At 52.9% G+C, this 13215-nt stretch overlaps 1 protein-coding gene and 1 pseudogene across 1 annotated transcript; one reads left to right on the top strand and one right to left on the bottom strand.

Annotated features, from left to right (window-relative positions):
* Positions 1 to 2808: 2808 nt before the first annotated feature.
* LOC120682734 lies at positions 2809 to 6274 on the bottom strand (annotated as a pseudogene).
* Positions 6275 to 8684: 2410 nt separating this feature from the next.
* LOC120682058 (probable metal-nicotianamine transporter YSL16) lies at positions 8685 to 12474 on the top strand. The gene is made up of 8 exons (XM_039963807.1): positions 8685 to 8776; positions 9368 to 9811; positions 9916 to 10088; positions 10387 to 10484; positions 10619 to 10753; positions 10838 to 11027; positions 11124 to 11238; positions 11323 to 12474. Exons 2-8 carry the CDS (start codon positions 9424 to 9426, stop codon positions 12249 to 12251), a joined length of 2028 nt encoding a protein of 675 aa, XP_039819741.1. The 5' UTR covers positions 8685 to 8776; positions 9368 to 9423; the 3' UTR covers positions 12252 to 12474.
* The last annotated feature ends 741 nt before the right edge of the window (positions 12475 to 13215 follow it).

Here is a 13215-nt window from a genome sequence, read left to right as displayed (position 1 = left end):
TACCGCGCCCTCAATGTCGTCACCGTCCGCGACATGTTCCCCATCCCTGTCGTCGACGAACTCTTGGACAAGCTCCATGGCGCCGTGTTTTTCACCAAGCTCGACCTGTGTAGCAGGTACCACCAGGTCCGGATGTTTGCCGCCGACATCGACAAAATGGCCTTCCGGACCCATCACGGCCACTTCGAGTTCCTGGTGATGCCCTTCGGCCTCACAAACGCGCCATCCACGTTCCAAGCGCTCATGAATGAGGTACTGCGCCCTTTTCTCCATCGCTTCATTCTTATCTGCTTCGACGACATCCTCATCTACAGCAAGACATGGAGTGAGCATCTGCAACACGTCCGTGCCATCTTCGACACCCTCCGGGCGCACGGGCTGGTGTTGAAAAGGTCCAAGTGCTCTTTCGACGAGAAGAGCATGGCCTACCTGGGCCACATCATCACCGGCGATGGCGTGGCCATGGATCAGTCCAAGGTAGCGGCTGTTCAGGCCTGGCCGCTGCCTAGGACACTGCGGGCGCTTCGGGGCTTCCTCGGCCTCACGGGCTACTACCGGAAGTTCATCAGCGGCTACGGCATCATCCCGGCGCCCCTCACCACCCTCCTCAAGAAGGAGGCCTTCTGCTGGACGCAGGAAGCGACGGACACGTTCCGCGCCCTCCAACACGCCCTCACCATGGGACCCGTGCTACAGCTTCCTAACTTCGACAAGCCATTCGTCGTCAACTGTGATGCCTCCGGTTCAGGCTTCAGGGCCGTACTACATCAGCTTGGCGGCCCCATCGTGTTCTATAACAAGACGGTCGCGCCGCGTCACATGAAACTGGTGGCCTACGAACGCGAACTAATCGGTCTTGTGCAGGCTGTGCGTCACTGGAGACCGTACCTGTGGACGCGCTCGTTCGTCGTCTGGACCGACCACTGCAGCCTCAAGCACCTGCTGGACCAGCGGCTGTCCACCATCCCTCAGCACACGTGGGTCAGCAAGCTCTTCGGGTACTCCTTCACGGTGGAGTACCGGCCGGGGTGCCAGAACATCATCGCCGATGCTCTCTCCCGGCGCGACGAGGATCAGTGTGCCATCAACGCTTTGGCGATGTCCCGGCCAGAGTTCGAGCTCTTCGACGAGCTCAAGCAGGAGGTGGCGTCCCTTCCCTCCTTCATCGCCAAGCGCCAGGAGATCGCCGACGGCCTTGCAGGGGCTGCCTGGACCGAGCTGGACGGTCTGGTGCTCCACAAGGGGCGCATCTTTGTGCCAGACGACTCCTCCTTGTGGCCGGTTCTTCTTCAGCACGCACACGGTACCAGCCACGAAGGGGCCCAAAAGACGCTACATCGCCTGAGGGCGTCTTTCTACAGCCCCCACGCATCCAAGCTCGTCCACGACTATGTCCGCAGTTGCACTGTCTGTCAGCGCAAGACGGAGCACCTCCACCCTGCTGGCTTGCTACAACCGCTGGAGGTACCGAGTTCAGTTTGGGCAGATATTGCCACGGACTTCGTCGAAGGCTTTCCTAGGATCGGCGGCAAGACAGTGGTGCTCACCATCGTCGATCGCTTCTCCAAGTACGCCCACTTCATCGCGCTGGGCCACCCATACACGGTGATTTATGTCGCTCAGGCCTTCTTCGACAACATCGTGAAGCTCCATGGACTGCCTTGTTCAATTGTGAGCGATCGCGATCCCGTCTTCACCAGCAAGTTTTGGACGGAACTCTTCTCCCTCGCCGGTGTCAAGCTGCGTCTCAGCTCTACCTTCCACCCCCAGACAGATGGGCAGTCTGAGGTCACCAACAGGATCCTGGGCGTCTACCTGCGTTGCTTGGCGGGTGATCGACCTCGGCAGTGGCTGCGGTGGCTGCCATGGGCCGAATACTGCTACAACACCAGCTACCAGACATCGCTCCAAGCTACGCCGTTTGAGGTGGTCTACGGGCGCGCTCCTCCCACCTTGGCAGCCTACAGGCCAGGACTGGCTCCGGTGGTGGCCCTGGACTGCCAGCTCTTCGAGCGCGACGCCTTCCTCAACGACGTTCGCGACCACCTTCACCAAGCCCAGGACATCATGAAGGAGATGGCCGACCGTTCTCGCCGCTTCGTGGAGTTTGCAGTGGGGGATTGGGAGTGGTTGCACCTCAACCACCGAGCCGCGGCAGGCATCACATCCAGTGCGGCTGCAAAGCTAGCACACAAGTTCTATGGGCCGTTTCAGGTCTTGGAACGCATTGGGGACGTCGCTTATCGTCTACAGCTGCCTGCATCAGCACGTATCCACAACGTCTTCCATGTGGTCTTCCTCAAGAAGCATGTGGGCTATCCTCCAGCTGCGCCAGTACCTCTACCGCCGATCGACCATGGCCGAGCTGTTCCTACCCCTGAGAAGGTGCTGCGCGCAAGACTCAACCGTGGCGTGTGGGAGCTTTCGGTGCAGTGGCTCGGCCTACCGGCTGCCGACACCTCCTGGGAGTCGTTCAAGGAGCGCTATCCATCATTTCAGCTCGAGGACGAGCTGTTTCGAAAGGAGGGCGGAAGTGTTGTGGACTCATTTGTGGGCCGCAAGTATGAGAGAAGGAGGAAGAAAAACATGTGATTGGTCATGTATTTTAATTATAGGAAGTAATTTCATTAGAAGTTTGGGACTTTTTTAGAGAATTGTAATCCTCCCGGCCTCTATATAAGGGGGTCGGCTTCATTAATAAAGCAAGCAGAATTAGAGTCCAATTCTCAGAGCCTCCAACGTGAGGGCGGGTTACCCTAATTCAGCTATCCCCCATATCACTGTCATAAGTAGCAATACCGATACAGCTGGTAGCAACAAATTGAACAGTATGGTACCTTTTTCATGCACAAGTAAACAGCTAGATACCAATTGTACAATATTAACTTCACAAAGGTTACAATGAAACAGAAAAAAAAAAGAATTACAAACCTGCAGAAACAGACCACCAAATAATCAGTTCTCTGCAATGGGAAAGGCAGACCCAATTTTGTTCTTCCCCAACCTGTAGCACTTGATGTTCACAGTGTACGGACCGATATCGACCCAGTTATCTTCCCCTCCAACGAAGAAGCACAATGTGTAGAGTGCAACCTCAAACTCAGGACTGACACCAATCAACGTGCTGGACACTGATTTCAGCACACCGTGCCACTCAAATTGAACAGTCAGCAGCTGTGTCTCTGAATCAGGCTACAAGGACCAGGGTATAACATTTTAGCTAACAGTATTCGCATGCAACAGCATTGCATATTTGTTTTTTTTTCAGGCAAAGAGAGTGCATCAATTTTGAGAATATACTCACTGATTCACCACGACGTCTTGGGAATATATAACCTTGGTAATCCACATTTCCCTTGGCCTCTTCTAGGTAAAACTGCAAATTAGTCATCGAATACCCATTACAAGTACGTTCGAACAAGGAAACAAGGACTTATCGGGTAAATCGGGTAAATTAAAGAATGCTGCCCCATCACCGCCTGGCCGCATTTCACGGCCTGGCCGAGCCCTCCCACGGGGACGCGTGGCATGATAGGGCTGGGAGAAGTGCTCCTGTGCTGCATGGTTCTACCTATTTTATTTTTGTTCCCCCTCTCTTCAGTTCTCTTAGGCCATGTTTTCACAGATTTTTTTAGTCCCTATCACATCAAAAGAAATTTTACTATTTTAGAGTATCAAATAAAATCTGTTTATAAATATTTTTTGACAGCTGAGTGCTAATTCGCGAGACGAATCTAATGAGCCTAATTAATCCATATTTTGCTACAGTGATACTCCAGTAACCATCTTCTAATTATAAATTAATATATCTCATATCTCATTAGATTCGTCTCACAGTTTAGCCTCAGGATTCTACAGTTACTTTTATAATTAATCTTTATTTAATATTTCTAAATATTAAGATTCTCTTTGATGTGACATAGACTAAAATTTAGCTCCTCAAATCAAACAACCCCTCGTTCACTCACACGTCTCTCTCTTGCTCGTATACTACTAACTCTACAATTAAGAAGAGAAAAGGTCGTAAAAAAACCATAACATAAAGTAGTTTTTTCATAACATGTCAAATGATAATCTTATATCAAACATTCATTTTTTTAGTGTCGCGTCTCAAACAAGAAAATCACCAGGAAGCTGCTGCCCACGAAGACACCGGAAACGAAGACAATAGTTGTGTACATGACAGTCCCAAGCCTATCTAAACATCTTTCTCTACTTAGACTAATCCCACTCGGTAGTTTCATTTTTTGTTTCCAAAAATGTCACATCATCAAAACACAAATGAAACCATAGATAAAACTCACTTCAGAATACATTGTTTCATGTTTGCTATTTCATAAGCTCTCATTTCATTTAATTTTAAGACTCATCAAGAGTTGGTAACTGTGCATATATAGTTTCATCTTTCATCTCTCTTCAGTAATCCAGTGCCACATCATCTAAAATACTGACATAGTACCCTATTTAATGTGTATAAAACTCTCATGAAACCTCCACTAAAAATGTCCTTAAAAAATTAATGGCTGATTAAAATATAGTTGCCTCCAGACAAATATTAGTTTTATTGTATACTCCAACAATAACCTCTACTTTAAGATCCTTATTTTTAAAGTAGGGGTTGTCCCTACTTTCTCGACTTTGGCCCTGTTTAGTTCCCGAAAAATTTCTACAGTATCCGTCACATCGAATTTTTTGACACATGCATGGAGCATTAAATGCAGTTGAAAAAATAACTAATTACACAGTCTAACTGATTAGCACGAGATAAATCTTTTAAGCCTAATTAGTCCATGATTGGACATTTTTTATCAAGTAACAATGAAATGTGCTACAGTATCAAAACCCAAACTTTTTCGCGAACTAAACACAGCCTTTGTATTTAACCTACAACTCCAACAAACCCCTACTTGGTGGATCCCATCCGTAAGTGAGTGAACTTTATTTTTCTCTTTTTTTTCTTTTCTTCCTTCTTTCCCTCTCCTGTGCGCCATCTCTCATTGGTGAAATGGGTCTTATCCGTAAGTGAGTGAGTATTTGGTAGCTGCTAATGTTGATAGGAAAATATAATATTGAGCTACCTATTATATTGTTAAAGTATTTGCTAACTACTAATATTAATAGATAAATGCAATATATGATTTGATAGAATCCACATGCTACGGATGCCATTCAATTAGCAATATTATTGTTATTAAGATATCTGTATGAGATATTATTATAAATTTATCATTTAAAATATTTACTTTAGTATTCCTTCTATTGTACTATTTTTATATTGATGTAAACTCATATGATGGGGCGCGCGAAGCGCGCGTTAAGTTCTAGTGATACATTACAGGAACTTGCCTGAATCCAGTTGTGGAAGCCTGAGACCTCACTCTCTCCATGTCCCCGTCCTTTGATCTCACCAACAAACACATGCTCAAAGGCAGAAGAGCAGTTAGAATTGCCACCTGTTCCATATAAATCAAACCATAGGGATGCCAGCATTCTCTTGAAGTCCTCGTAGTCCTGAGATACTTCCCCCTTTTGCACTAAGTACCGGTGTAAGTATTTAATTGGTGCTGTTCTGCCAATCTCTTCAATGAATGCTACTTCTTCGTGCTTATCCTGCTGGGTAACAACTTACTTGTACCCCTGGTGTGGGTTGTAGTTATCAAGCAGTGCACAAAAACGAGAGTAGGTGGGCTTTCGTAGCACATCATCACCTAGCCAGCGGAACAAGCTTTCGGATGCCATATCACCCTTCTGATAAACTTTCTTTCCCTCGCCACAGTCGATACTGTAGTCCTTACCAGAAACTAGGCGGTTCATATCGAGCTCCCAAAGTCTGCTGCGTGCTTTCGATAAGCTATTCAGCTCCTCCCTGGTAGGCTCCACATTGAGTCCTTGGTGATCGACATCCTCAGAGTATTGTTGTTCTGATGGTGGCTTTCTGTATCCATTCCATGCTTCAGACTGCATTATGCAATTATGGGAATTCAGAGTTCAGATAGAACAAGGAAGACAGAACATGCTATTATCACCATCAGATGTTTCTAATGCAACTAGAGTTTCAATTGATTTATGTGGGCATAAAAGTGACAGTCATACAAGAATTAAATGGGGTGTAGCTGTGTAACAACATAATGGTTTGCTGAGATCTTTCGCGGTTTCACCAACAAGAAAGCTCAAAATGCAGTGATTGGGATCTGGGACGGATCCGAGTGGCAGGCTTGCAGGGGGATTGGGATCTGGGACGGGGAGGAAGGATGTGCAAGCGTGATTGGCTGGTGGACTCCACTAATTGAGTGGCCTGGGCTGCGACGCGATCAATAACTCGCAGAGACTTTTGCGCAGGTGGATGGTCGTGGCGCGGGGGTGATGCGATCGCGGGAGGAGGAGGTTCCCGCTAATTGCCCGCTGCCGACGGGCAGCTGGCGCTCAGGACGTTGATTGGGTGAATGTTAATGGCTTGCCTGCGTCCCTTTCGCTGACTTGGACAGCTGAGCTGGGCCGCCGGCGCGATCAGAGAGGCCGACTGCGCCGCCGGCTAATGAGGCAGGCTGGGCCCTGGTTCAAGTGAACGGACCGAATCGGATCCAAAAGGTGGACTTCCCATGTCCGGTCGTTTCAGCCCACGCAGCCTTGTACTATGTGGTTGGTCTGTGGGTGTGGCCCATAGGCTCCTAAGTCTATCAAATGTTTTTCATTATCTGTTCCTGCGATCCACAAACTTGTGAAGTTCTTGCTAAAAGAACAGAATTTGTATGTAGTAGCGCTTAGGAAATGTTTACGCTGTAAACAAAGTTTGTCCACTGTGCCTACAACTCAACGGACTGCTCAACTCAGGCTACGCTCTGAATCTGGATCCAGGAGACGCCCTTGCCTCCTGAAACCTGGTGCTCGTCCTTTTTTTCTTTTCCATTCCTACTATCTGCCTTCAGTTCGTTACTCAATTAAGGAACCAGAAACACACAAGCACCTGGCCACATGGCTTTAGCGTGTCTGCATGTGCATAGTGCAAGGTAAGCATTTGGCTATTGGCTTTCTTATCTGGAAATAAGCAACTGACTTGCTCGGCCAAAAACAAGCATTTTACTTCCAACGATGACGGCCACACCACATCTGCCACCTGATAGCGTGGCGTGGCGGATGAGCCAGGTGGGATTAAAGATGTCCATACAGCCTGCAGCCTGGTCCGATCCAAGCACGGCCTGTCCTGTTCCCCACCGTGCTCGGGTTGGCCCAGCCCGTCAACCGTGCCAGGGCTTGGGCCGCCACCCTAGCCCGTGGGCTGTCACGGCCCGGCACGAAATTAGTAGGCCGATCCGACAGAGGTCCGCTTACACCAACAACCCATAATGGAATCTCCACAGCACTCGGCCCAACAACCTCCACCTACCTCCCTCAATCCCTCCGCCCCTTTCGGTCTTCAGCACACTGCACACCCACCGCCCCCACCCGTCTCGGCCTCTCCGACCTCAACCACCACCGCCGCCGCCGCTCGCCCCCTTGGCCGTCGCCTCCGGCTCCGGGCTCCAGATATCCACCTCCGCGCTGCTCCCCCTCCTCTCCTCCACCTCCGGCGCCGCTCAACCACCAGCGTGGCCCGCTCCCCCAACTCCCTCCGGCGCTGCTCCCCAGATCTCCACCTCCGGGCTCCGGCGCTGCTCCCCCTCCTCTCCTCCACCTCCGGCGCCGCTCGGCCACTCCCCTCCCTGCTCCCCAACGGCAGCAGCCGGTGGGTGCGGGCGTGCGGCACTGCGGGCCCGAATGGACAATAGGTGGGACTCGCGTTGCCTTGCGCGGCTGGCTGCCGTACTGTCAATATGCTGCGCAACGTGACACTACAGTAGGTTCGCCGCGCGACGCGGCCGGCACCTTTGTCACGTTGAGGTGTCCAAAACCCACCGAGTGCTATTTTGATTGCTCTGACATCATTATGTTGCATGCCCATTTTCTGCTTGAAGTTGCGTGCCGACTTGATGAGGGTTGGATAGCAGACAATCATCCACGGGAAACAATTGAAGGGTTCGCCAGCATCAGACGCAGTATTGCACGAAACACCTTTTTTTTTCCAGCCGGGGCACAGCACACGAGCTGTGCAAACGAACGCCTCAGCGTGCAAGTCCAGAACCGAAGATGCCTCATTGCCTCGTCCGAGCGTGACACCACGACGACCCGCACAAGTCCAACGCCAGCGCCATCTTATCGGCAAGCGAATTTGGTCAAGCATCTCGCGCGCCCTCCACACCATGTGAACCCGATGCCCAGAGGAAGAACCAAAGCCACCACTTGCGCCGCTGCGTGCCAAGGACTTGTCCCAGTCGCCGTCGCCACACGCCCAACCAGCCTGCCAAATTACCAAGACGCCCAAAGAGAAGTCATGTGTAGCAACGCCCGCGAGGCCCCGTCCGTCCACGCCCCCGGCTGGGAAAAAAAGATCGCGCGCGCGGCGCGCACGCGTGGCTGACCGACCCCGCCACTCGCCTCACCTGTCGTTCTCCCTCGCCCACCCGCTCGCCGGCGCGCGCCCCCCACACCCCCGGTCCGGTTGTACATGTACTGCAGCGCTGAAGAGCCTCCGCGCCTTTTGTACTTCGCGCCCCGCGCGTCCGCGGCCCGGGCCCGGACACGAGCCCGCCCCCGCGCAGTACAGCCGCTATATAACCGACCGCGACCGGGCCTGCCGTTCCGCCCCTCTCGTCTCGTGGCAAGCAGCAAGCAGGGGGGAGCTCGGCGTCCGTGCCCGGCGACGGTCAGGCGCCGCCGCTGTTTCGGCGAAGCCAGCCAGGTGAGGCCATCCCGTCCCTCTGCGTTGCGTCCCCGTGGTTGCGCGTTCCCCTATGGCCCTATCTGATACTATCCACCAAGATTCCGTTGCTTCGTTTGCCCCCGGCATTTCCGCCGTCCTGGATGATGGTCCTCTTGATTTCCAGCGTCGTTTCGCGGGGGCTGCGCTTCCAAATCTGATCGTATTTATTCTTGTAGCTGATCATACACGATACTATAGTTATATACGGCTGTATGAAGATCCTACGTTTTTTGTTTTTTGAGAAGAAAAAGACCATACGCTGCTCGTGAAGAATCTGGTGCTGCGCCTCCGTTCCTCTGATCGGATATGTTCGTCAGAGTTTGGCCATACGTTCCTCATCCTTACTGGTCTTTTATTTGTTGGGAATTTGGGGATTCAAGATTCATCTCAAACTTGCCATAAAAAAATCCGAATGGTTTAAGCGTTTAACAATTCGAACCCATCCACGATCCATCCAACCACTCGCGTCGTTTTCTGCTGTCCAAGTCCAATGCTCGAGCACATGGGACGACGATGCCAGTGCTGGTTCGCGTGACCAAAGGAACTCACGGCTGCGCCTCCACGCTGCAGCACCCGCCCCCGCCTCGGAGCTCGAGCTGCCGGTCCCCAGGGCCGCCGCCGCCGCCATGGAGCAGCAGCACGGCGCGGCGCCGCCGGGCGGGCACGAGATCGAGAAGACGCCCTCCGGCCCCGCCGCGCCGGACATGGAGTCGGAGCCCGCGGCGGCGCGCGCGGCGGAGCGCGTCCCGCCGTGGCGCGAGCAGATCACGGCGCGCGGCATGGTGGCCGCGCTGCTCATAGGCTTCGTCTTCACGGTCATACAGATGAAGATCAGCCTCAGCACGGGGCTCAATCCTACGATGAACGTCTCCGCCGCTCTGCTCGCCTTCCTCGCGCTCCGCGGCTGGACGCGCGCCCTCGACCGCCTCGGCATTGCCTCCCGCCCCTTCACCCGCCAGGAGAACACCGTCGTCCAGACATGCGTCGTCGCCTGCTACACCATCGCGTACGGCGGTAAGTCACTCCCCGCCACCGTCGCCGTACGTTCAGACCCACCCGAGCGTCCGCCGTCGTTCTTGACCGTCTGATCGTGAGTGCCTGGCTCGCTGAATCTGCAGGTGGGTTTGGGTCCTACTTGTTGGGCCTGAACAAGAAGACGTACGAGCTGTCCGGGGTGAGCACGCCGGGCAACGCGCCGGGGAGCTACAAGGAGCCCGCCATCGGCTGGATGATGGGATTCCTCCTTTCCGTATGCTTCGTGGGGCTCCTCACCTTGCTTCCAATCAGAAAGGTACTACTACTAGGTACCAGACACAGACACTCGTGGTCCTCTTCTCTCTCTGATCTTCCATGTCCTACACTCCTGCTGTCCTATCCTTGAGCGTTTATTTTTGAGTCCCGGTTTCTGAATTTTCCGTGGTTGCTGTTGCTATCAGAACTTCTGGATTTTTTTTGGCATCCGAGCAGTATTCACGGACCACAAAATTAGTTCGACTGTTCATCGTTTAAATATTCTAGGGAGGGAATCTTGGCTCTTTTCTCGTGTTCTCATCTTTCTAAGATCGAGCTCGAAAATTATTACTTTTCAGGTGCTCGTGATAGACTATAAACTAACTTATCCAAGTGGGACTGCTACTGCGGTTCTCATAAACGGGTTCCACACACCTCAAGGAGACAAGAATGCAAAGTAAGCTCTTTCATTTCAGTCATCCTGACGAAATCCTTTTTTTCTTTTGAAAAATCCTGACGACATCTTTTCACTGAACTTTACCTACACCATGTAATGGAAAACCTGAACTTTTACTTTCACGCTCTTGCCAGGAAGCAGGTCCGTGGATTCCTCAAGTACTTCGGGATCAGCTTCCTTTGGAGCTTCTTCCAATGGTTCTACACCGCCGGCGACGCCTGTGGATTCGTCCAGTTCCCTACTTTTGGGCTCAAAGCTTGGAAGCAAACGTAATCATCTTATCTTTTTCAAAAAAAAAATCTCGTTACTAATCTACTAATGTCAGCATTAAAATAGCTACTTTGAATCATCAGGTTTTTCTTCGACTTTAGTCCGACGTATGTTGGCGCCGGGATGATTTGCTCGCACCTTGTCAACCTCTCATTGCTCTTTGGCGCGATCCTTTCCTGGGGCGTAATGTGGCCACTCATCAGCAAGCAGAAGGGCAACTGGTACTCTGCCAAGGCGTCTGAGAGTAGCATGATGAGCATCTACGGTTACAAGGTACTATGTTCATGGATGCACCGGTTCTTGTTAGACTAGTTCTTGGCCTCTGGCCACGATGGCTTCCATTTTTACCCTGATTTGTTCCCTGCTCAGGCCTTCCTCTGCATTGCTCTGCTGGTCGGAGACGGGCTTTACAACTTCGTCAAAGTCATGGTAATCTCTGTCAAGAACATACGCGAGAGATCACATCGCAAGAGCCTGAACAGAGGTGAAGAAAGCAGCGGAAACATCTGTTTACCTCACAGAAACGGTATGGCCAAACCAAATGCTGACTAGCTGGAGCTTGTCGCAGTGGCGGACGCGGACACCATGGCGCTGGACGACCTGCAGCGCGACGAGGTGTTCAACAAGGACAACATCCCGACCTGGCTGGCCTACACGGGATACGTCCTGCTCGGCGTCATCGCGGTGATCATCATCCCGATCATGTTCCGGCAGGTGAGGTGGTACTACGTGGTCGTGGCCTACCTGCTGGCGCCGGTGCTGGGGTTCTGCAACGCCTACGGCACGGGCCTGACGGACATGAACATGGGGTACAACTACGGCAAGATCGCGCTGTTCATCCTGGCGGCGTGGGCGGGCAAGGACAACGGCGTGGTGGCCGGCCTGGTGGGGTGCGGCGTGGTGAAGCAGCTCGTGCTCATCTCCGCCGACCTGATGCACGACTTCAAGACGGGCCACCTGACGCTGACGTCGCCGCGGTCGATGCTGGTCGGGCAGGCCGTGGGCACGCTGATGGGGTGCATCCTGGCGCCGCCCACCTTCATGCTCTTCTACAAGGCGTTCGACGTGGGGAACCCGGACGGGTACTGGAAGGCCCCCTACGCGCTCATCTACCGCAACATGGCCATCCTCGGCGTGGAGGGCTTCTCGGCGCTGCCCAGGCACTGCCTGCAGCTGTGCGCGGGGTTCTTCGCGTTCGCGGTGGCGGCGAACCTGGCGCGGGACCTGCTGCCGCGGCGGCTCGCGCGGTTTGTGCCGCTGCCGATGGCCATGGCCGTGCCGTTCCTTGTGGGTGCAAGCTTCGCCATCGACATGTGCGTGGGGAGCCTCGTGGTGTTCGTGTGGCACAGGCTCGACAGCAAGAAGGCCGTGCTGCTGGTCCCGGCCGTCGCGTCCGGGCTCATCTGCGGCGACGGGATCTGGACGTTCCCGTCGTCGCTGCTCGCGCTGGCCAAGGTCAAGCCGCCGATCTGCATGAAGTTCACGCCAGGAAGCTAGAGAGTATAGGAGCCATGCCATCTAGACATCTAGTTCAAGAAAGGAAGACCACCTCGATCTTTTTGGGGGAAATTCCAGATAAATTCCCAAAAGAATCCGGCGTGCTCTTCTGTACATATGAGCCGGATCGTGCACCGTGTAAAATTCAGCTAAAATGAAACTTCGAAGGACGACAGGAAGAACCGCCTGTCGTCACAGTACAGTGAACACCAGTGTTTTAAAACTCTCAAATAGCACTAATTGGAGACATGATTTCCACCTTTTCAGCAGATTCCACTCCGATCTTGCACCGGAAAAATGGAGCTGCAGCGCGGTGCTATCTTTCCTCTCCGAAGAGAAATCCCGGCACGGCATTCCCATGCTCCGCGCATGCCAGTGCCCGCCTAACCCGTCGGCATCAGGGATCCCCACGTCGTCCACCGCCGGGGTTCGCTTCGCTCAAGTTGCCCGGCCGGCGATTCCTCAGTTGCCACCACAGGCCTTGGGGTCCGGCACCGCCGCCTTTTTCCCCCGGGTGCCTCACCATCACTACCAAGAGGTTCCAAGCAGGCGCAAGACCACACCGGCAACCTGACGCATTGAACTGATACCCGTCGAAGAAGCGATGCCCCTTTTGCATTTTCTAAAGGCCGGCTGCGTGCCGTGAGCTATCCCTTTCGCCAGTTCCGCTTTCAGCGGCAGCCGTGTCTGTCCGAGCTTGGCTCGTCCTGATTCGGTGCGGGGTAGCCTCTCCCTCCGGATCAACAGGCTACACGAATAGTATTTGCTAGCAGTGAAAGTGCTCCCAAAGTTTTCAACGCTGCGCATAGTTCGCGCCACCACCACCTGGTTTGCCGATGTCGTCGTGGGTGTAGCTGTCGTGCTGCACTAGCACTACATTCGGACGCGGCCGGATAGGCATGCATGCTGAATGATTTGGAAGGATAGCGGAGCGGTATGCATCATGCATATATTGCGCTGTTGT

Source organism: Panicum virgatum, chromosome 7N (genome assembly GCF_016808335.1).
Source record: "Panicum virgatum strain AP13 chromosome 7N, P.virgatum_v5, whole genome shotgun sequence".
NCBI classification, from domain to species: Eukaryota; Viridiplantae; Streptophyta; class Magnoliopsida; order Poales; family Poaceae; genus Panicum; species Panicum virgatum.
Note: the sequence above shows the minus strand (reverse complement) of the source record. Positions and strands in the feature narration are given on the sequence as shown.